This window comes from Rhinolophus hipposideros (assembly GCF_964194185.1).
Source record: "Rhinolophus hipposideros genome assembly, chromosome: 10".
Lineage (NCBI taxonomy): Eukaryota > Metazoa > Chordata > Mammalia > Chiroptera > Rhinolophidae > Rhinolophus > Rhinolophus hipposideros.
The window spans coordinates 24,838,342-24,855,518 of NC_138056.1; the positions used below are offsets into that span (position 1 = coordinate 24,838,342).

The window sequence follows — 17,177 nt, forward strand, 5'->3', positions numbered from 1 at the left end:
AAAGCTGGGGCCGGCCCATGGCTCAGGCAGTTAGAGCTCTGTGCTCCTAACTCCGAAGGCTGCCGGTTCGATTCCCAAATGGGCCAGTGGGCTCTCAACCACAAGGTTGCCAGTTCAATTCCTGGAGTCCCGCAAGGGATGGTGGGCTGTGCCCCCTGCAACTAGCAATGGCAACTGGACCTGGAGCTGAGCTGCGCCCTCCACAACTAAGACTGAAAGGACAACAACTTGAAGCTGAATGGCACCCTCCACAACTAAGATTGAAAGGACAACAACTTGACTTGGAAAAAAAGTCCTGGAAGTACACATTGTTCCCCAATAAAGTCCTGTTCCCCTTCCCCCAATAAAATCTTAAAAAAAGAAAAAGCTGGTTAATTATAATCTTAACATTAGAGAAGCAAAAATTACAGAAATTGAAAAAGAAAATGCAAATCTAAGTAGTTATTTCAGCTTGGAAATGAAGCTACATGCCGAAGGTATACATCTTTCAGAAATTCACTGTGAATAGACCACTTGACCAGTGGAGCTTATACAATACTTATAACTATTATTTGGACTATTTTTAAAACTCCATGATTTATCTCCATTACATATATTTCAGCAAAGATTTTTAACCTACTAAGTGTATGACTGTTCTTAGTTCTGAGATAGATACAAAGATGAGAAAGACATAGTTTCTGTGTATTATTATCATATATTAGCTTATTATCACAATTAGTTATCTTTGTTATAAAATAGTTAATCATTATATAGAAACAATAAACAAACCAGTACAGTACCTGGTGCACAATAAAGGCTTAATGAGTTGCTACTATGATCTAATGGAGGTTAGATGGTAGGGTGAAGGAATAGGTAGTATATCATGAATAATCAAATAGGCTAGAGAGTTACCATGTACAGTTTACAAGGATTATCAATTTGCAAAGTATTGGAAAGCTACTTCTTTTAACTTGAAGCCATATTGAATCAATTGAAAATTTTCTTTTAGTTATCCAGAATGCATGCCAGGATTTTAATGTCATTATTGTAGATATAATTCTGCTATGGATTTTGTAGAGGAGCTAATTTGAAGAATACTAAGAATTAGTAAAAATTTACTGTGATTATATAAATGCTTCCACTTGCATCTGGACAATACCAACACACACCCCAAGAAGAAAGAAATACTCTTTTGTCTTCTCCAAGTCACTCAAAGAAATTAGAGATGACTGGTTAAAGTTGCTCTACTTGTTAGAGACCTTTGGTGGCTATTAGTAAAAAATATATTCAGTTTTCATACATAAAGAGCGCAATGATTTAATAATAAATCAAGGAAAAGTTACCAGAAAAATAGATATGAGGGTGTTTGCTTATTTCTTTTGGTCCTTGTTCCCACCCATGCTGCCTTTTGATACCATATGGCTGACAGGAAATTTCAACATGTAACAAATCTACTTGTATGGAATCAGAAAAGTTCTTTCTGTTTTATCTGCTAAACTACCTTTCCCTTCTGAAAGTAAGACACAGATTCAATCCCTGGCATAGTATAGACTGAGACTTTACAGACTAGTACAGCGTATATTTTATTTTTTTAATATCAGAGCAGTTTCAAAAATTATTCGTTGTACGTTATTAAAATATTGCCACTTGGTAGATATTTCCCTCAATAAAGAAGTTGTCTTGTTTCCAGTTCTTGTAATATATTACCAAAGACTTGCTATCTGTTTGGATATGCATTTTATAATGTACAATGCTATATTTAAGCATTTGATCTTACATGAATCATATTATTTTTATCCTGTTATAATTATGCCTACATGTACTTCTATTAGGTTTGTTTGAGTCTTTAATTTATATTTTTTTAATCACCAAGTTGAATTTTTTTTCAATTTTATTTATTTATCAAGTTGAATTTTATGGTATAAATTATTTAGAATGTTTTACCTATATTTCTAAATAAATAGAAACTGATAAATTATAAGCCAAAAAAGTAAAGGATTTGATCAACTGTATTTAATATTAACTTAAAGAAAAACCTAACCATCTATTTGTCTTTTGTTTGCAAATATTGCTTCCAAACCACAGGGTGACCAATGATAATGGTTCCTTTAGTATAGAATAGTGGGAAGAGAAGGGAGGAAATGGAACAGAAACCTATGTGGTTAATAAATGATCTCTCGTCAGCTCCAATGGTAAAATATAGTCACTATGAGAACCTAAAGTTATTCAAAGAAGAGGTCCCACTTGACATGTGTAAGTCCTTTATTCCCCCCCTTTACCCCTAAAATAAGACTCAGTGTGTGTGCGTGTGTGTGTGTGTGTGTATGTGTGTTTGAGAGAGAGAGAGAGCGAGAGAGAGAGAGAGAGAGAGAGAATGAGAATGTGTAAACATAATTCACACTATTGAGAGACTTTTTCCCTGGATGCAATATTTTTTTCACTAGGGAATCTCCTTGCTTAGTTCGTATGGTTATATATATATATATGATACCTTAGACCTGGATATCAGAATACTCATCTTAGGAGAAATGTGCTACATGGAGAAGAAAAACTTACATCTTTTATTAAAAATATAATAGAAAATAATGAGGCATACTTTCCTTGTGACACTACAACTATAACTTTACATTTACATTTATAACTATATATATTATGGTAAATTTCTCAATATTCTGTCAGAAAAACTGAAACAGTGTTTGAATAATTATAGTGTTGGGTACCATTTCAATGGTTTCTCTTGAGAACTAAAGCAAATTAGCTCAAGACTCAGTATTTCTACACCCTCATTCCGTTGGCTTTAAGTGGCTTTTGAAGGGAGCATCCCTAGATGAGAAACTTCTAACACTCCTGCAGAGATGACCCGCTTGAAGAACTGGCTGCCTGATTAACTATTAACTGCTCTCAATAGGATTAGATAATTAAGGACATTGATGACCATTAATTAGGAGGAGGGCACGTTAATTTGTCACTGGATAGGGCCCTTACAATGATTTATAGGTTAGTGTTACTTGCAAATGTGAAGGGAAAGAGAAAGAGAGAGAGAACCATTAAGTTACCTTATCAAGTGGCCAGCTAAAGAGGGCAGAGGGTCAAAGAAGGGCCAAAGTGGTCACTTAAGGGTGAAGTCCCAAACACCAAAGCTGTGCCAAGCCACATTGACCATCATTTGGTGATGAAGTTAAAAATATGCTAATTTATTGGTGGCAATTCTCTCTTTTTATGGTTTCAAGCAGTTAAGACAAGTGGCCTGCTTAAGAGCTTTTCATTTGAAAAGAGATTAAACAAAATGGTTTGTCAAGGCTGCTTGGCTGTTTTATGTCTTTGTTAAAAAAAATTGCACTGACTATACTGATAACTATCACATCACCCAAAAGCCATCTCTCTCCGAGCATTTATTTCGTTAATAAATACATCAACCCTAATTGCTTAATAGTGCTATGTTCATTTGCTCTTTAGCTAGATTAAGTTGAAATAAATCTTTTGTACTACCACTTTCTGTCACTATTGCTTGCGCAAAGGTCACAAAAAAAGTTTAAGTTGTGTAGAAAATTTACTTAAAGACACTGATGTAAATTATAGTATTTTGTTTTATTCAGCACAGAAAGCAGAAAGGTGTTTTCACTACTAGTGAAAAAAACATGCTTTTAGAATGTAGATAAGAATCCTCTTGTCTTAGTCATACACAGTTGTGGGTAGACTTGACATTCCATACACAAATACGCACAGCTCATTAACATGTAATTAAATATGCCTTTAAAAGCTTTGGAGATATGCAGTCATACTCATCACGTAAGTTTGGAGTTTACTTTTAACAGACATTTAAAATAAAATCATTTTTGCTATACTCTAATAATATGCCATTAAAAGAAAAAAATAGGATAGTGTAAAACAATTCTCATTACACCAAAAGAACTTAAAAATATTTAGCATGAAAAATCTAAGAATTTCAATGAAGTAAAATACATATATATGTATATATATAGATATATGTATATCTATATATATAAAGAGATACTATTTACCTCAAGACTGAAGTAAAATATAAAAATTCTCTCTTACCTCAATGGTGAATAGCTTCCTTTTTAATTTAAAAGCTAAGTCTTTGACGTCTGATACATCACAAATCAAATTATTAAGCCGAGGAATCTGCCGTATATGAATCAAACCTTGTGGAAAGAAAATTAAAAGGAAAAAATTAAAAACGCTGTCACCGGATGCATAAATTAAAGAGTCTTGGAACAGAATCCTGTAAATTTACACACAAGCATCCTCCCCTTTAAAACTGGAGCTTACTACCAGGAGCAATGAAGCAAATGGTGTGATTATACTTAAGTAATCAAGCAGAATAAGATAAACAGAAATCCTTGTGCGAGGAAAACTAATTGCACTTCAGTACAGAAGTACAGATGTAAAGAGGGATCTTAATACTTGTCAAAACTACAGCCGGTTTGTGTGTGATTTTCTCTTGTATTTACAGTAAGCAAATATGGCTATCACCTTGCATGCTGCCCACGGCACCACTGAGTGATCTTTATTTTATTAAATGCACCAGTAAGCAGCCAGCAAAACAAGGCTTATGGGTTACTGATAACCAGTGAAGCACTAATGAAAAGTATTTCATTTTGTACCTTATTAATGACTTGAACAAACCATTGAAGAAAACTACATTTTAGAGCACACTCTAGGATCAAACGTTATCCCCTAGGCCATCCGAAGACACTCATTTCTGTGGCGTGTTAGACCTTTATGTAGCTGCTATAAGCTTTGTAACAGTGCTAGGTAAACCGTGAGCTTTGGCCTCTTGTCAGTAGAAACACTTGCTAATTTTTTCTGACAAGGGCACTGGATGGCTTTTGTGCAGCTTAATGCAGCTTTAGTTTCTGACTAAACTAGGGGTCATTTGCCACAGAAGAAGACATGAAGACTCTTCAGTGCATCTCTCTGCCTGACTCAGTTCATATTTAAAAATCACCATCCAAAGACAAGCAAATCCAGAGCTGAAATTAGATAAACCTTACATCTAGAACTGTTTCTCTAGTATACAGTTTTGTGTGTGCTTGGATGCTTAGCAACACACACACACATATATATATATATATATATATATATATATATATATATATATATATATTCATTTTGGCTTAAAAGGGTAAACCTCCAGGTACTTAATTTTAGAAACGGCCCTTCAAAAATATTTGAACTATCTGACTTATTTTTTTTAACTTAAAAGAATGTAATAGGTGTTATTAAGACAGCTTTTAGATACAAATTAAAAATATGTCATGCAGAACTATTTAGTGGAATATATTAGAAATGAGCACAGCATACTTTCATTTGCACATTTTTCATTTTAACCCTTCATGTGCTTGTTTAGCTAACTATTAAATCAGGAATTTTTATAGAACAAATGAATGATTCATCAAGTCTTTCTTATTAATAGAAATTTTATTGGTCATCAGAATCACCCATTAATCTGTGAGGAATAATTTACCTATTCGGCACCAAGAAATCACAGCCTTTCAACCCTTGAAATGTTTTAATAAAATTAAATTTTTTTAGAATATAAAATATAATTTTACTAAATTTACAATGTCATAATGCCTACAAATGATACTCAGATGTAATTTCTTAAGTTAATACTTGAATTGTTTTAAAAGAAGATAGAAAAGTAAAAAATTAAAGAAACAGTTTATCCAGTTATAAGTCTTGGGGATATAATGTACAGCATGGTGACAATGTGTAATAATACTGGTTATTTATTTGAAAGTTGCTAAGAGAGATCTTAAAAGTTCTCATCACAAGAAAAAAAAATTTGTAACTCTAGTGATGAATGTTAAGTAAACTTACAGTGGTAACCATTTCTTACCATATCACATATCAAATAATTATGTTGTACACCTAAAGCTAATACAATGTTATATGCCAATTATAGCTCAATAAAAAATAAAATAGTTCACTCTTAATAGCTCTCTATCATAATGACAATAATACATTAAAAGAATGATATATAGGGTCAACCTGGGTATATACCATGTACGCCCTCAAGCAAGTGAATGATCATGAGGCACATTATTTTATGTAGCTTTTTGTTCACAGCTTTATTTTATAGGCTTCAGAACAATACTCAATTGTTAGATTGTGCTATTTTATTTTTTAAAGGTTGTATGCTGACTCTCAAAGCAGTGACAATTATCATGTAAAATCTCTTATAATTTTTTTTTTTTTGGTAGACTCTAGAAATTGCCACAGTCCTACAATCACAATCTTACACAATCTTGTAACAGGCTTCAAATAAGCTATTCAGTATTCAGACTAGAGGTTTCTATGTAAGTAAAGTAGTTCCAAAATAATAACAGCAATCATTAATATTTACACAGAATAAGTAAATAAGTAAAAATCTATTATTCATCACACTCTATATTCAGTTTAGATCTAAAATATGCATAATTACTAACCTATTGCAATAGTTCTATGTAAGAATCTTTACAAAAAATCCCCAAATTAACCAAATGACTAAAATACTATTAAAAGGTTCAAAAGTGATAAGCTAAAGTCTGATTAATTGACCTGTGTTTATACTAGGGAGTGATATTTTTAAATTTGTGCATAACTCAAATTAACAACAAAATGAGAAGACAGAAAAGAAGTCCAAATATAATCATGGATGCTCACTTCCTGAAAATGTGATTGACAAAGACTTTTAAAACATAACACAGTATGAATTTTATTTTTAATTTACCATACAGCTAGGCTTTGTGAAGTATAAGCCTTTATACGAAGCTGTTATTATTAAAAGTAATATATTTATTTCAAACATGGCTAATAAGCATGACTTATTCCATAGCAACTTTAGGCGACTGGGACAACAAAATGTACATGTGACTGAGCCATGCCTTAGTACTTGGGTTTGACTCTTTCCAACAGTTACTATAGTCTGCAGTGTTAATGCACTTTGGTGACAAGCTGCCATGAAAGACTGGCCAGGAATGAAAAGAATTCAACAGATATATTATACAATAAAATTCATGCTACTTGACAGTAAATATTATGACTGGACAAGAGCTTCCAGGTACCCTGGAAGCAACCAGGACATGCTCTTCTCATTGTAAGGGTGTTGCTTACCATGATAATCCTTATATAATGGGTTGGTTTCTCTCTCAGAACCAATAAATGACTCCAGATGAACTACTGTATCTGACAAGTTTGTAATACGAGCAATAATTGCTTTATTCTGTAAAACAAGGAAATAAAACACTCATGTTATGTTTAAAAATATAACATCTATACAGTGCCATTATGCCATCTCAAAGACAAATTGTAGAGGAGACAGACTGCCAACATAGAGAGAGAAATGACTGAAAAGTTAAAGGTACCACAGGCCAAAAAAATATGAAAACATACCCTGAGTTGAAAATTCTAGCCCATGTAGATATGCTATTTTAATTTAAAAACTTGAGGGGATACCTTAATTTTGGTAGAAAACAAATTATTTTTCCTCTTGTCTTAAGGGGCAAGGCTACCTTTATGCTCACATACTATTATTTTTTAAATTACTTTACTCATTGCCCATTGGAAAATCTGAGGGACACCAGAATTCAGGAGCAGTAGATAGTACGGTAAAATGTGTAAGGCAAGGTCCCATTGTCATCTGTTAACTGGGACCAGGTCCCAGCCCCATAACAGCTGAGGTCCTCCATGTCATATTAGAAACAGAGAAAGGTCCAGCTAAGAGGCTGCAGACTGACTAGCTCTGGGGTCTTCTGTTCTCTTTCCAGATGCCACTATTTGGCTCTGGGATAACAATAAAGGCAAAGAAAAGATGGCAGATAACTAGCACTAGACTAGTAGCCTACCCTTTCCTTCCCAACACAACCTGATATGAACCCAAAATATTGCTAAACAATGCATCTTTAAAAAGTCAGATTTTAAAGGAGCAAAAGTTCTAAAATACCCAGAATTTCACGGCTTTGAAATACAATCATTAAAAGTACAATCAGTAAATATCTTGAAGGCTTTCTTGAGTTGTTTCACTTAAAGGAAATTCAGTATTTCTTTCAGTCCCAGACAGGATGATATGTCAGAACACTGGTTTATATGCTATAATATCTTAGTAAAATTTTTGCTCTGAAGATCTAGATAAGCTGAAAAAAATTGTTTGTAAAATTTTATAATTTTGAAACTCCCATTTTATCCACGGGTAACGTCCACCACTTTAAAACTAATCTTTAAAAAAAAGGATGGGAAATGTGAAATAGTCAAGAAAATGTATTAGTCTAATGTGTCCCATTAGAGAAAAGTCCAAATATAAGCAAAGATGTTCACTTATCTGAAAATGTGATTGACTACTGAGGTTACTGGTATACTTCTGTTTCTTAAGTCCTCTTGTAGAGATTGTATAAGAATGAAAAATAAAAGAGGGCTGGTCAATGTTACCTGACTTGGTACGAAATACATAGTAGCCTCTGTCACTAAACATTATGCTGAAATGACTGGTTAGCTCACACCTAGGACAGTATTGGAAACACATCCGTAAGTAGAAATGTGTGTTATATAATAAAGTTTCAGCTTTTGAATCAGTACTCTTAAAAGGAACCAGTAAAAATAACTCCTCATTGCCTTTAATATTTTCAATCACGTGAGCATCAAGTATAGAAAAACAAACATAATTTGGAAATGCCTATTTTTTCTAAGGCAATTTTTCATTCAATGGTGAGAAAATAATTCAGATTGATTCCTTACTTTCAGTTCTGTGCCACAGGGGATGGTCCTTCTCCAGGAATAACAGGGGCTTCAGAGGCCATAAACATGTTCCTCTCAATATTTCTTTAGCCAAAGACCATTATATCAAACTCATCCAGGTTGGGTTTCAGCCAGTTATTCTTCACCCAAACAAAAATGTCTGCCAGACATTCCAACAGCTGGGAGACAGTTCACAATGAGTCAACTTGAAAATGATTCATTGTGCTGAGAACTGAACAATGTTGGGGTGGGGGTGGGGTGTGGCTGGGTTGGCTGTAGAGGGTGAGAACAAGTGGGAGATGAAGAATAACCATGTGGTTCTCCTATTAAGAAGAATCTTAGATAACAACCAACAAGCTCTTATCGTTTCACTTTTAGGATAAACTCAACTGGGACGATTACTCCTGTCATGGACCATCAGATGAACAAGCACTTAAAAAGGCTACTGACAGTATTTCTTAATCAAAAAGGTCAGATTTCCTTTTGTCCTTTCTTTCCTAAGAAAGACTTAGCCTTTGTATCTAAATATCTGAATCTAAAATGAGAAAAGTCAATTTTTGTTAGAGAGCAAATATTTAGGATTTCAGTGATATAAATTAGGGTTTTCTCAATTATATGAACAATAGAAACTGTAAGTTTTAAGGATGGGATTAGTCACCCATTCTAGTAGTAGATAAGCAAAATCCTGTGCATTTAAATGGTCGACCTGACATTTATGTATTTCAAAAAGGGGTTCTTTCTTTAATTTAACCTTCAAATTTATTGGTAAAACATTTAACACTTTGTAATATTTATCAACATTTTAGGTCTTTTTAAGGTAGCTTGTGGGAGATAAAAAACTTAATTTCCACTTTGCAGAGGAAAAAACTAATGAATTCCAAAGATGAAAGATGTGTCTAGCCTAGATTTCAAATCTCAGAAACTCATACATATGTTTCATTCATTATATTTCTCGGTTCCATAGGTTTGCGTCATAGTCATAAACTACAAGCTAAAGTCTATATTAAAAGCTTTCATGAATTATTAGAACGAGAATAAACTTTTATCATACTAGTAACATAAAATAAGTTATATTTGACAGTGACCTAATCCTTTCTGTATAGTAGTTTTGGAAAATTGTTTATGTAATGTGGCAAACCAGATTACCTATGAAAGTTGTAAAGACATCTGAAAAATGTCTCTGGAATGAAAGCACTGGAAATTACATACCATCTAAATTTCTGACTGAGATAAACTTTAAGTGTAAACTCATATAATATTCCAATTGTTTGTCAAAGCAGACAAGATTTTTGGGTATGGAAGTGTACATATTTTTTTTTTTAAATTAAAATAGTGTTATAGATTATTTCTGTACCTCCAAGTTTTATAGAGTATTGTGTATTGACGTAATACCTTAAATTCACTCTTTAATATTAATATTAATATTAATACTAAATGGTCTTTTCAATAAAGGTAGGTGAATTTACTTAAAAGAATCTGAAATTAATGATTGCAAAAAATAAATCCTTAAAAGCATAATAATTACAATTCACTTTAGGAGGAATACACTATGGACAATAAATTGTCATAATATCACTCAGTCTTTAGAAAGCTTTAGCATAATGATCTGAGCAGAGGCCTTGACATTGGAATGCCCACATTCTCATTCTAACAGATTCTAAGTGTTTTTATGTTATTAGCCAAGATATACAACCTCTTTGGCCTGCAGTATATGTAGTTGAAAATGGAGAAGTAAAGGTATTTGTTCATTGATTACTTAGATATAAATTTAAATGTATAGTTTTTTTTGTTAGTTTTGTTGTTACATTACAGTTTTCCATAAGAAACATTTAAATAAGGATATTCAGGATTCACCAGTATGAGTAAATATTAATGATTAGACTACGAGCATGACATAATGACATCACCCAAGTATATACAATAATACTGCCACCCCTCCTCGCCCATCTGGATGTGAAAATCTAGGATGGCTCAAAAATCCTTCTTATACTAGACAAATCTCCCTTCACTCCTGGGTGAAAGTTGTCAGCTCTGGATAGGAGCCAAGACATGACTAGGAGGGAAGCCAGAAGAGAAGAGAGCCAGTGTCCAGGAGTTTTAAGAGTTTGCTGGCAGTCTCAAATACCATTGTGTTAAATTACATAAAAGGCTCTTAAAACTTTCTGTTGCAGTACAATTTCTTAATTAAGTTTAAGTTACGTCAATAAGAAAGCAAATCAGGCTGCCAGTTGTCCACCTTCATACTCTAATTTCACAAAAAATTTGAGTTTTTGTTTTGACTGTCCCTTGTTTGGTTGGTTTCATAGAATGTTTCCTTTTTGCTTTTATAGAGTGGTAACCTCTTTTTATTAGGATACACCAAATCCATCAAATGGACTTTAAATAAAGGAAGATTAATTAATGCTCCTTTCTAATTCAAAGCTCATAATGCCAAAACTATGAACTTTGTTAAGAGACAAAAATCCAACTACTGTCACATAAAGCTCCTTCTGTTTTTTTTTTAATATAAATAGTTCAGACACCTATTTAGAATACCCAAGCAATAATCAGAATACCTCAAACCATGAACTTTCTTGGACCTAATTGCCTCAACAATATAAAAGATATAGTTTGTACTAATACAACATATACTGCCTGGAAAAAATTTAACAAGAGAATTAAAAGGCAATTAACCAATCACTAAATTATTGAGAAGCTTGAAATAAATAAACAAATTGACACAAAGCATTGATACAACGCCTCAAATAAGAGTATGTTCTCAGGTGACTCAAATAGGGTAGGAAAGACAGCAAACTCAATATGAAAGGTAGAGTCCCCATTAGAGTTAGGCGCACACACACATCAGATTTGAGACCACATAGCACAAAAGCATTATTAAGCTAATGTTGAAATGTTAAAGAAATATTTAAGTTGTTTTATGTTGGTCTCTACCACGACATGATGTGTGCGTGTGTATACTCAACAACTCAAGTTATGATAACATTTTCTGAAAAAGATATACATAGAAACAGGATCATACTAGAACTTATGACATTTTTTTACCATGTAATAAAAAGCAAATTGGATTAAAGGATAAATCAAGGGATATTTAATGAGGTATTTGCTTTTCTATGCTTAAGTTCTTCATCCCATAGAAACTGAGACTATGAATTAATAAAATTGCTTATATGGCTTATAATTTTTTACAAACCTTCCCTTTTCTTCCCCAGAGTTGTCACTTACTTCTGTGGATCAGATTTTTATTTTATTTAAAAAAATTGATAGTGGGGGAAAATAATTCTGTTCATAATATTTTTAAAAAAGACTAATTTTATCAAATAAACCTATACTAATAAACATTTATAATGTTAACAATATTATTAATACCTTAAGGAAGGTATTAAATTAAATCTTTTCAGATGTAACACTAAGTTTTATTTAGTCACACACAGTTCATTTTAAAATACAGAGGAACTTTTGTAAATTTAAAAAGTTCTAACTGTTAACACTTTTTTGGTAGCATAACATACTGATATTTATGCAGGGAAATCATAAAACAAACACATTTTGGTTCCATTTCCTAATGCTTAAAATATATCAACAAGGGAACTAATGGTAAATATACTTAACCTCAAGGGCAAGAGAAATTGCTAAGTAAATTGCTAAATTTTATGAGGATTAAGCAATGGAGCAAAATCTTTTTGTGTTTTCTATCTGATCAAATACTCAGTATTCTAAATTTTGGTATGAAAATGTTGGTGCTTGAAAATTGCAGAATTTTTTTTAAAAAGAACACATGATGTTATTTTCCAAAATGTTATTTACATTTACACTGGCCTCAAATTCTGCATGCTTTGCAGAAGATTTATTTACATCAATTTTCTTTTTCAGCAAGTTATTTTATAAAAAAAATTTTAAAAACTTACATATTCTGAAAACTGTTATAAATGGGGTGAACAAAATATTGTAACGAACAGGCTGTACAGAATAATGGTATAATATTCAAAATTAACTTAAGGCATTTATTTCATAAACTATATATCATCTAGTTTCACATGATAGAAATCATTCATATTGAATTTGTATTTTTTCCATAAAATGTTTTATGGGTAACTTCCTAAATCAGAAATTTGTTGCTTACTACTTTACTCTGGAAACCATTAAAATGCAATTCACAGATGTCACACCCTGCCCAGAAAAACAATTGCTAATATCTAAATATCAAACAGAGCATCCAGCTGATGTTTGTGATGCAGTGGTAGGTTAAAGATACTAAAGTTTAAAACCAGCTTAGAATAAAATTATAGCCTGTCATCAGGAACAGGCTGACAGAGCCAGGTCCAGATGGGAGACTGGCTGGGAAAAGCTGAGGCAGGTGGGAAAATGAAGGGAACCTGACGAAGACAGGACTACTCCCTCTGCTGGCAAGGTTCTCACCTGCTTGAATTTTTAACTAATGCCTAGCTTTTCTTTAATTATTTAAGATATAACCCATAAATTATGTAAGGTGTTCCTTCTTCCGTTGGCTGTTCTGCGTTTGCACATTTTCAAACTCATGGTATCCTATGTCTTACCAGATTAATTTGTCAGAAAGATAAGGATCCGATGTTTCACCAAGAGGTCTAATTGTTTATCTTGTAATTAAATTGCATCATAAAAATAAGCAAACATAGCAATGCTTTTGTAACATAACGTTTTTAAAAATTAAAAATACCTTTGAATTATGTTTGCCCATGTATATACACCTTCTTGAAGACAAAATATTCTTGGGCTTTACAATCTCTTTCTCAGACTCTGCATAATGTCCCGTAATGAAATAATATAGAAATGAACCATATAAATCAACTATACAGGGAACAAGGAAACAGCATGTCACAGCAAAACAGCATAGATGTACAGCGCCAAACCTATCTGATAATCTAATGATCTGAGTTTACAGATATTATGTACTAATATGCAAGAAATTAAGAACTGACATTTACACAAAAATTTGTTAAATTTTACAGAAAAATTATTCAATATTTGATTTTCAATGTAAGTTAATAGCTGCAGCACAAACATTTAGTAAAAATCTGTTCTAAGATTTTGGACTACAACCAGAAGCTCCCAGAACAGGAGGGATCAGCTTTTTCACCCACTGTTCTCATCTGAATCCTGGCGTCAAAGCTATTCCAGCTCCCAGCTTTCCAGAAGGCTCCATCCCAGGAATCCCTGCCTGCCATTTGGTTTGCTGATTGTAATCTCTCAGGACTTTCTTACAGTGGCTCTACTACGCTGAACTGGCACTTGCTTCTCGAAGTGAGTTATTATTAAACCTGTAGGTCAATTGTGGCACTAACAACTCTTTGGAAGCTTTCTGCCACAGTGTACAATTTGCTAGTCTAATTAAATATTAATTCTAAGTGCTACATTTTGTGGCTAAGAGCTTTTATTTTTCATCACCAGCCTGAAGAGAAAGAGGTTACAAGGCTAATTTAATCTCTTCCCCATCTTCCCCAACATTAAAGATTAACTACATAGAGTGTGAAAACATTAGTAAAGAAGCAGGAACTCTTTAGATAGTAATAATAATGTAATTAATAGCAAAGCACTGAAACATAATGTTAGGGTATAATATATGACCTGGTACTTAAACAACTTTAAATTATAATTAGTCACAAGCATGTTTTGTCTCAACACTACGAAATAAGTGTCGTCCTTTCTTGAAGAGTAATCTTTCTTGAAGCGAAGGTATGTATACAAGTATATAAATAGGAATAAGTCAAAACTTACATTTTCTCACAGATATTTTTCAGATAGCTTGTAATACCCAAGATAAAAGGTTTAGTAATTTTATGTGCAAAATAAATGCAAAATTAAATAAAGTTGTACTTCTTTTTTGAACACAAAAAGTGATGCAGTAGAGATAGCCTATGATAAAAATGTTAAAGGTCCTTCCCCTTCTTTTCTTCTACCATGTTTCAGGGGACTGAACACTGAGGTCCCTCCTTGCTTCTGATCCCAGAACAGTTGTGTCTGTGCCTGGGCATTATAAAGACAGTGCCATCCAGTAGCCAAGGATTCCATATGCCCAAACAGATGACTCAATCCCCACACCGTGATGAGACTTTGCCCTATTTCTATCATTGATACCTTTGAAAATTTTGGCTATAAATATTACTTTAAGAACCACCATCACTATAAAGAACTACAGCATAAGGTGTAACATGAACTATAACATCACAAAATTATTTCAGAGAGAGCAAAAAATATTTTTTAAAAAATTATTTTTCTTTTTATGGCTTACTGAATATGCTTTGGTTAGATTAGGTATAATAAAAGGTTTCTAAATGGTAATTTTTTCCTTTTAAGGATGCACATGTATCATATTGACAATTAAAAATATCCTGCTTTTGTTTAACATGCATATTTATACTAAGTTACAATGGTACATATACTGTTACTAATGCTATATATAGATAGAAACTTATACATAATTTGGAGTTTATTTATGTGAAAAGTTTCAAACATTCTTGAGGAAGGCAGTAAATACGTATGTATTATGCATACAAACTAAGATTAGATTTAAAAAATTAATCAGATACCAGCAAGTGCAAGATGAAAGAGAAGGAAAAAAAATAACAACACAAAAAACTGAGCTATAAGAATTTACAGATCCCAAGCCTACAGTAGCAGAGTTGAAACAGAGTTCTATTATTTGTTATTGTAAAGAAAAACAGATTCTGTTTAGGACTCATCAGACTTATATGAAGTTACTAAATTTTCAAACTAGACTTTTTTTTTTTAACAGACTAGAATTTGGCAAATATGATAAAAAATTAATCTGGGTTTAATATGATTCAGTTCATCTAAAAATTGCTTCTATATATGTTAAAAAAAATGCTGATTTCTTACAATCTATTTCAGAGTAGTTGAGAAGACCTAGAAAAATTAACAGCAGGTTTTCAGTTGAGAATGTCCTGATTAAGGAATTCATGAAAAATTGACAGCCAGAATATTTGACTTTATCCTTCAGTAGTTGGTAGTTATGATCAAGAGATTAAACCTGTAATTTCCATCCTTAAATATTTTCCTTAACAAAGTACATTTAAAAGACCATTTAAATAGATTAAGACATATGACAGAAGGTGGTGTTCTGCTTTCCTATAATGATGCTCATGTCAACAATCACATTAAAATATTTCCCCAAATTTTATAGTTATAAAACTCACAAAGGCTTGTTGTTCCTTCACCATGCAATTATTTTCAGTTCTTGTTTTAAGAATAAAAGATTTCACACTGAGAGAAATTCACAAGGCCACTGGAGTCCACATTTCATAATCCCATATTAGTGGTTAGTTCTAAAGTAGTCTGTTACTTGACTTAGAGGTTAGCTGCTAACATACTCAGCATGAACACAAAAGTTTATGGATGTGAAGATTTGTTCTGACTTTCTCTACATTGAAACATGCTGTATGTTTCAACATACTGTATTGAACCACTTCAATGGGTTCAAAGCCGTAATACATTAATATAGTATAAGATCATTTTTAAAATATTGTATATAAATTAAAATAACACACTAAATAAAACCTTATTCAATTTTTAAGAGTCACTATAATAAGGCCTTTTCTTCAGAAAAGGAATTTTCCTTGATATAAATTAACATGCTGCTGATAATTTTCTTCAATGAGATAACTGGGGAAAAACTTCCACAGATTAAATTGTTGGAAAACATTGGTTAGATAAAAACTTAATAAGGTTATTAAGTGACCAAGTGCTAATGATGACCAATAAAAATATGTGACAGGCCAGTTTCAAATCTGAAATCTGTTCTTAATAAAAGGAAGTGTAGCTCACCAACTAATGTTCTGCAAGCAAATACATTTAATGCTGGCAATACTTAGAATTATTCTAGAATGATAAAATGTTACTTTATATTTTATTATCAATAATGTTAGAGAAGTTTTCATTCCTCTATTATTATAGCTAAAGAGAAATTTATTAGGTTGTAGTTTATTTTTAAAATTTCTTAAAAGTATAGAATATGACTAGATTAGCAATAATAAGTAAATTTTCATTCTGAAAGGAAAGCTATAAAAAAGGTATATATATATCCATTCCCTGTTTTAACCATAATTCTAAGTATTTCAATATTTCCTGAGAACAATTTCAGGTAAAAGTAATTTTATCAATACAATTAGAAATCAAGAATAATAACCTGTCACAGATGGTGTAAATAAAATGCATAAGCTGGGAGAAATTTATTTTCCTATCACCTTGCCAATGAATCATAATAAAACATGAAAATAACATTTATTCTTTTTGCAAATAAAAACTTATCAGCTACCATTTTTTCCAAAGCATACAACTGTCACTGGAAATTGAAAATAAAATTAGCCTAAAAGGCAAAAATGTCTGCATAATTTGGAGGTGGATGTCAGATTCCACTAATAATAAGCGAGTTCCCATTTATAAGACAAAAAAATATTAGTTTTATG

The 17,177-nt window shown here is 32.3% G+C and overlaps 1 protein-coding gene across 3 annotated transcripts in view; it reads right to left on the reverse strand.

Annotated features, from left to right (window-relative positions):
* The window catches only part of ELP4 (elongator acetyltransferase complex subunit 4), a 228,135-nt gene that overhangs the window by 121,508 nt on the left and 89,450 nt on the right, over positions 1-17,177 (reverse strand). For all 3 annotated transcript variants that reach the window (XR_013994164.1, XM_081062436.1, XM_081062435.1), the window contains exons 8-9: positions 7,102-7,210; positions 4,039-4,145 (exon numbers count right to left, since the gene is read on the reverse strand). Coding sequence is in view for 2 of the 3 variants with exons in the window: in XM_081062436.1 (XP_080918562.1) it covers positions 4,039-4,145; positions 7,102-7,210 (216 nt within the window). In the remaining variant the exon portion in view is untranslated. The remainder of the gene's footprint in view (positions 1-4,038; positions 4,146-7,101; positions 7,211-17,177) is intronic.